Source organism: Lycium ferocissimum, chromosome 1, assembly GCF_029784015.1.
Source record: "Lycium ferocissimum isolate CSIRO_LF1 chromosome 1, AGI_CSIRO_Lferr_CH_V1, whole genome shotgun sequence".
Taxonomy (NCBI): domain Eukaryota; kingdom Viridiplantae; phylum Streptophyta; class Magnoliopsida; order Solanales; family Solanaceae; genus Lycium; species Lycium ferocissimum.
Window position 1 is genome coordinate 26,845,062 of NC_081342.1, and position 7,916 is coordinate 26,852,977.

At 35.5% G+C, this 7,916-nt stretch overlaps 1 protein-coding gene across 1 annotated transcript; it reads left to right on the top strand.

The window, feature by feature from the left end:
• Positions 1-1,285: 1,285 nt before the first annotated feature.
• Positions 1,286-6,679, top strand: LOC132053416 (mini-chromosome maintenance complex-binding protein). Its single transcript, XM_059445449.1, has 14 exons — positions 1,286-1,532; positions 2,109-2,222; positions 2,315-2,428; positions 3,121-3,252; positions 3,367-3,411; positions 3,577-3,684; positions 3,771-3,929; positions 4,533-4,607; positions 4,824-4,937; positions 5,037-5,239; positions 5,338-5,473; positions 5,688-5,915; positions 6,216-6,283; positions 6,366-6,679. Exons 1-14 carry the CDS (start codon positions 1,365-1,367, stop codon positions 6,484-6,486), a joined length of 1,785 nt encoding a protein of 594 aa, XP_059301432.1. The 5' UTR covers positions 1,286-1,364; the 3' UTR covers positions 6,487-6,679.
• The last annotated feature ends 1,237 nt before the right edge of the window (positions 6,680-7,916 follow it).

Sequence of the window (7,916 nt, forward strand, 5' to 3'; positions counted from 1 at the left end):
CAAATGACAAGTGGTGTCCCCAAAAGTGTTTGGTTTTGAATTTTTTTCCCTGCTTAATAAAATTTTTAAAAAATGACCTTAACATGAAAATATATGCTGGAAAGAACTTTTGTTTCCCATTAAGCATAAGTTCTACCTTTGGTCAATAAGGCGGAACTTATGGTCAATTGAATAGGTTCACTGTCTTGAAATAACTTAATTTCTGCATTATAGGCAAAACTAATTTACATCTACAACTTATGCCTAATGGGCAACAAAAATTTGCCTAGCTAATTTTCTGAAGCAGAGGCTAGTCTTTAAAAAGATTTATTAAGCGGGACCGAAAAATCAAGAACACCCCTTATGGAGGCCATTTGTGAAAGTAGAAGTATGTCAGGTTGGGCTGGAGTACAGAATGGTCCCAATCCAAAACATTTTTTTGCGCGGAGTGCCCTTCTTTTGGGGTGGTCTTTAAATTTCCCTCATATTTGAAATGTTTAAATTTTGCCCATTGTATTTTGTGGGTTCACAGGGTTCGAACCACGCGCGCTAAATCGAATTTAAAAAAAAAATTCGCAAGGCGGTTTAAATTTCGCTATGCCGCCAACAGCATACACTTGTTAAGGAATTACACATTTTATGCGGACCGTGATACCATGCCTTATGGGCGAGACTTGGCATAAGTATGCGGGTCCGATAACTTTGATAATTCCTTCACAAAGTTATGCGGTGCGGGCATACTTTTAATCGGGCAAACTTTTATGCGGACCGGCATAACTTTGTGAAGGAATTATCAAAGTTATGCGGACCGCATACTTATGCCAAGTGCCCATAAGGCATAAGTATGCGGGTCCGGCATAACTTTGGTAATTCCTTCACAAAGTTATGCGGTGGGGGCATACTTTTAATAGGCAAACTTTTATGCCGGATCGGCAGATAAACTTTTGAATAATTATCAAAGTTATGCGGACCCGCATACTTATGCCAAGTCCGCCCATAAGGCATAAGTATGCCGGTCCGGATAACTTTCGGTAATTCCTTCACAAGTGTATGCCGTTGGGGTGGCATAGCGAAATTTAAACTTGCGCTTGCGTTTTTTTTTTAAAATTTTGATCGCGCGTGGGTTCGAACCCGGAACCTATGGGTTTATGCGAAGGCGAAATTTAAAGATTTGAAATATGGAATGAAAATTTAAAGACCACCCCAAAGAATTGCCCAATCCAAAATTGGGGCCCATAAACCCAACAAGCCGAATTGGCGGGAAATCACAAGTTGGCGGGAAAATGTGTATCTACTTAGAACGCTGAGAGGGAAACCCAGCAACTGCCATTCTCCTTCAACCCTACTGCTCATCATTTTTCCCGCTCAAAATACAATCAACAAACATGGTGGGTCTACCTTACGATTGTCTAGCAAATCCACTGGGAGCCGTCCGATTAACATTCGAAAAGGCCGTATCTTCCGGCTCTGATCCAGCCACGTTCGACGGCAAGGATTGGGGCGCCACTGATCTCTTCAACCACTTCCTTTTCCACGATGCCGGCCTTTCTCAGGTTTCACTCTATCTCTATTTACGCCCATACTTTGTGTATAAACACCTTTCTTTATAGAAGGTTGATGCATTATGTAAAATGCTTTACCCCCCACAGGTATAGTGTTGTATAATATCGTATTTTGGGCAAGGTGGTGTAAATATTTTCAAACGATGTATATTTTTGAAAATTTTCAGTTTTTTTTTTCTTAAAAGGGATAATAACACTTTTGGTCGCTCAATGTGATTTTGGTTCTTGTGATAAATGTTATAAAATATTTAACCTTTGATTAATTTAAATGTGTTATGTTGATCTCTTTATGTAGGAAATTTGACTACTTTTGGAAGCATTTTACCCTCATCTATGGATTAATAGTAGTATAAATTTAGCAGACCACGTGGATAATTATTTTGTAAATTTGTGAATGTTCATAAGCAAAGAGATCAAAAGTGCATATTTCAAGTAATTGAAAGTTAAATATATATCACAGATATCACAAGGACTAAAATTAGAATTTAACAATAATTGAGGGACTAATAAACCTTCTTTTTAAATATATAAAAAGATACAGTAGCTGATTATTATGTTGTTTTATAGGTACCATTTTTGAATCCTTCAACTATGACATGGGTGCAACCAAACACTCTAGTTCGATTTCGGGGAATGATACAAGACATGTTGGGTAATGAATTCTATGTTGGTGCATACAAGGTATTATTTTTGTGCCTTACAGAGTACCTATGTATTTTTTACCCAATGTTTTTTGTCGAACAGTTACATATTTTTTTATGTTGTGATTTAAGGATGGTGAAACTTGGAGAACAAATAAGTTTGCTGACTTTTCACAATTCCCTATGGCTACTGGTTCTTCACCTGACATGCGTGTGTGGGAGCGGAGATTACTTTACTGTGTTCCTGTGAGTTTTTGAAACCTGCCATTACTTTTTTAAGTATAGATACATTCTTGATTGGTAAAAGAATTAAATCTTTTTTCATGTTAGCCTTTCATAAATTTAATTGATAACCTATTTTTAGGGAGTATTTGTTATTCATAGGTAGAATGATATCTTATTATTCGTAGGTAGGATGAAATTTTCTAAATTTGATTCCTGGTAGGAGTTATAGTCTCTTTGTTAAGGAGTGTTGTTTTCTTGAATTTTTTTTAAGGGAGTTTTGGTTCTTGTCCTTGCAAGTAGACCTTTTTTTCTATACCTTGTTTTTACATTGGTGGAATAGAAAAAAAATTGAAATTCATGTTTACTTCTGTATTCCATTATGTATCATGTGAACCATCTGGTTTGAAGGAAATATGAGATGATTTGAAGGAAGAATGCAAAATTTTCTTTTGTGAAGAACATGTCATCAAAATCTACATTTTTGGTGTAATAGTAGTTGGATAGATGAATATTATATTTTTATTTTTTTGGATTATGGAGGAAGATGTAATGCTGTGATTTTTTTTGCTAGCCATTGTACTTCTTAGTACCCTCTTCGTACTATTTGTAATGAAATTTTACCTTGTTTAAAAAAATCAAAGAAACCCATGTTTACATCTGTTGTGGTTATTGAGAAACACAGTTGTTATATCGGTTTTCTCGGGTTGCTTTAGGTTCCAGGGCAGAATTCGTGGATTGAACCTTCTTCTGAAGCACGGTTCAATCCAAGTTCAATTTCTTCATCTCCACAGAGGGAGAAGCGCCATAGGGAGGATGATCCAGCAATGAACGACATCGAAATGCAAGTATGTTCCATCTCTTTGTCTGGATATTCCTAAGTTAAATTTTTGCTATTAATCAACTAGTTGACAAATAGGCATATGCGCACACGTCATTTTGATGATGTGTTTATTTGATAGGTCATAAATGAGGAGGTTCATGGTTCCACATCCAACAAAAAGATGGTATGTCTCGCTAAGTTTATTAGTACTTCTATATCTTACTTTGTGCTCTGATTGGTTGCTATTGGAGGTTGCAGTTTCTGTCTTTTTTTCAAATCGTTGTCCATCAACGTCCGATTAAGCTTCTCTTTCTTCTTTTTTATTCTTTTTTTTTTTTTAACAAACCAGCGTGAGGATGGAATCACTTTAAATTTATCAAATCCAACTGAGGGCGTTGGTTCCGTTACAAGTGTGCTTCCATATTTTGACAGAACTTCTTTTCCATGTCTTGTGAAGGTAAGTGTTGAGTTGCTAGTTTAAGCTTAAGTTTGTGCATGCACCTTATCCACTAACATTTTACTGGTACATGTTTAATCTGACAGATATACGACTCTCCTGAATCTGATTTGAAGCTAAATGATGTTTTTGAGTTCATTGGTGTCTACACATTTGATCCGGAGTTTCCAGTAGACAAAAATGATAACAACGATTTGGAGAGCAGTTTGTGTGATGATGCACTGACTCAGATGCCTCCAAGCAAGGTATTGTTCTTCAAATGCTTTTTATGTGTTGAGGCCTTCTTTAGTCATATGGACTGTGAGTTTTAGGGTGTTCTGGTAATCCAGGAAGAATTATGGACTAATTATCATTATCTGTCACCACCTCTTTGATGCTTAATTATGGAATGGTAGTATGACATTCTGCTTTCCGGAACAAAGTAAAAGGGAACATCACAGTTTTAGAATTCACTCCATTCTATAGCACAAACAATGACATAGATAAGGGTACAGTATTTTTCTGTACGATAGAAGCCACTGCATTTGCTCCTGATATCTGCATCTAGTAAATCATTTGATGGCTATAGTGGCTTAAGCTAAAACAAAGAATAAACTGACATCTGGTAGAAGCTAATCAACTGTGCGAAATGATTCTGTTGAGAGGCCGTGTTACAAAAGCATTCAATTCTCTGAGTACAACCATATTTGGTTTAGCTTTATTAATAGCTTCTTCCAGGACTGGCCTTTCTGTTGTTATTTCCTTTTTTCTCTTTCTTTGGTTTAAATACTTTAGTGTGAATGTATTCCTGCTTCCGAGTTTCCACCACCGTGGTAATAGATGCACTTAAAGAGGCCTCTCTGTTTCAGGTACCCCGACTCCATTGCCTTGTTCACAGGAAGCTTGCCTCTCAAGACTTTATTTCAGGTTCACCCACATTCGAGGTAGTTGAATCGCAAGCTCTTGTTAGTTTTACATTGTCATTCTCTTTTTTTTTTTTTCCTTTTTTGGGCAGAGGGTAGGATAGGAGGGAGGTTTTTGACAGTATGCAGGAAATAGCTAGTGGGGTTTGTGAGCATAAAATATTCTTGCATCGTACACTGATTACTGCTATTTTGTTTTGCAATTAATGATCCTTGTTCTTGTTATGATTGTTGCAGCTTAAATCCCACCTTGTGAAAGGAATAAGGGAAGCTCTATTAGGGCATCTCACAACTATCCTAGGAAATGATGGTGTTGCAGCTAATTTCATGTTATTGCATCTGTTGTCTAAGGCATGAAAATGACTCATTCTTCTTACCTGTAGCTGGATAGATTAGAGACTTTAAGTATGTGAGATACTGATATCAAGTACCATCTTTTTTTCTTTTCAGGTGCATGCTAGAGTGGATTCAATTGCTGTTGGAAAGCTTTCCTTGAACCTAACATGTTTTAACAAGGAAACTATGTCTGTTTTTGGTGATCGTCTCAACCTTGCACTCAAGAACCTTCTACCGTTCACACATTCTGTACCTTTAACAGTGGATTACCTGAACAAAGTTTCTCTTGCCCCAAAAAAAGATTATCACACTAACAGGTACCACACAGTTCAATATGATAAACCAGATTTACTGATTTTTATGTTGACTTGACATGTCATTGATCTTTCGTGTAAATTCGTGGTGAATGCTTTAGGCTGGTACCAGGGGTACTGCAACTTGCTGAAGGCTCTCATGTAACTATTGATGAGACACAATTACTAGCAGGGACACTTAATCCTTCCGGGGCTGATAATGCAAGAGTCCTGAAAAGCTTGTTGGAATCACAAAAGGTAATAATGGATTGATGCTCATCTTTGCAAATATCCTTTCTCGTGTGTCAGTGTACTGGAAGACAGTATATATGCAAAAGCAATAGATAATAATATAGTATGATGACATTACCAGATTAATAGTATTAATGCAGGTGTAGTTTAGGCATATTTGCTTTTGTAAGTATAAACTGAAGTCATCTTATATCCAAATTTTCTTCCTTTGTTTTTCTAGGTTGAATATGACTTCACTTATTATAAGATGGACATGCCTGCAGACATTCAGTTGCTAGTTCTTTCTGAGGGGAAATCCAATATACTCCCAGCAGATTTGGTTTTACCTTTCCGTCCATTGTCAGTAGACGCTGTTCAAGATGTTGAGACAGAAGTTCTGCGAGCTTGGAGATGGTACCTGGCTACTATGAGATCATTGTCACACTCTATTGAGCAAGAAATGCAGAAGGTAAGAGATTATGCTAGACATCTGCCTCTTCATGGTTTAAGACAAAAGTCAGAACAAGAGTTTAAACACTTGGTATTCCATGCAACCTCAAAACTCCCAAATGGTCACTTTAAATTTGTATAAACATGTGGTTTCCATTTAAACTCTTTTCTGTTACCCTTATTTTGACAAAGGATGATCAGTAACCAGTCGTACCTTGGTAAAAATCCCCTTGAAACTCCATGCTTATTGTTTGTGATCCAAAGTGGTGATCGTAAACCTTTGAAGCAGTTCTGACTAATTATTGATTGGGATATTCAGGTCCTAGAAGATGACTTAGTAGCTGCGAGGCAGGAAGATAGAAGCTTAACTAGTCTAGATTTCAGCAGGTGAGTTGCAGCATTAGTTGTATTTATTTGGTGTTCATGTCATGCCATTGATTGTATTGAGGCCGGTGTTTTTTTGCTGCAGGTTACTAACAATGGGGCGTCTTGTATCTCTAAGTTTTGGTGAAACCTCATTAACACTTGAACATTGGCAAATGGCCAAAGAACTAGAGCGCCTCCGTAAGGAGAGATTGCAGGGCAATTAATAGAGCCTTATGGTAACGAGGGAAATAGCGTCATGAACCATGTATACTTTCTTCACTCCGTATAAAATGATGATGTGCCTAATCCTACAAGATGTGCTGGTAGAATGGACTGTCGTTCTGCTTAGCAGTCTAATTAAGGTCATGTTATGAACTCCTATTATCAATAGAAAATTTCTGTTTTTGTGACAACCAATCAAATCCATAGAACTAGGGGTGTATAAAGAAAATCGATAAACCGCAACAAATCGATAACCCGAATCAAATCGAGAAAGAAACCCGACTAGTGGTTTGGTTTGACTTGATTTCGTATTGGAAAGAAAAACCCGATCATAATTGGTTTGGTTGGTTTTAACTAAAAAAAAAAAAAGTGAAACGAATTAAACCAACTCGACATTGCATGTATTCAAATTTTTAAAATATTTTATACACAAAAGATTTACTTATAATGTAATTTATAAATATTTCTCAAGGTTTTTCATAGTTTTTGTCCTTTTTAACATATTATTTTAAGCTAGGATTTAGAATTTTGAATGTTCCATGAAGTTTTATAGCCAATAGATGTTAGTAACTCAAATAAAATTCAAATCAATACTAATACTAACAAAAGTGATTCAATACTAACACTATGAATGACAATAATTTTAGATATCCATTCTTTAGTTTTACATTGTTAATTTATACAATGAAAATACATAACTTATAAATTTTGTTATTTTTCTTTGTCTTATAATTAATATTTACTAGTCATACTTAATTTAGCATGACATAGTATTTTTAGATAATGATCGTTTTCATTATGCCTTATTAACTAGCAATATTTATTTTATGCTATTTTATTATCTTTTTTGTTGAATATTTAATTACAATGTCATCACTCATTTCACTTTTTTGTTATTTCCTTAACAAATATTTTAATTATATAGTTGTATTTTACTGGATTAAAGAAATATTTGAAGTAAATGTTATATTTTGTATAAACATTTTTCCAGAAAAAAGAAAAACCGAAAAATCCGAGAAAATTGAAAAACTTAAAAAAAAACCCGAGGTTGAAAAACTCCACTTTCATTGGTTTGGTTTGGTTTGATTTATTGATTTAAAAATCCGACACAATTGATTTGATTTGGTATTTGAAAAACCCGAACCATTCCGGTCCATGTACACCCTACATTGGACCTTGTTCGAGTTGGACTTAGAACAAGTTCTTTACTGATGATTAACCAATCGTGAAGAAACTCAATAATTGGCGTGAAATTTCAGGGACACTGCCATTTAACTTGTACCTAGTTTTAAAAAATAATTAATTTGTACCTACCTACTTTTGGCAAACATTACATAAGACATGCTGCCTCCAAATGAAACGAGCTCCTAAGTGAAGAGTGTTGGAAAAGTTAAAAATATCGACAAATTACTATTATTGCAAAAATGAGTTT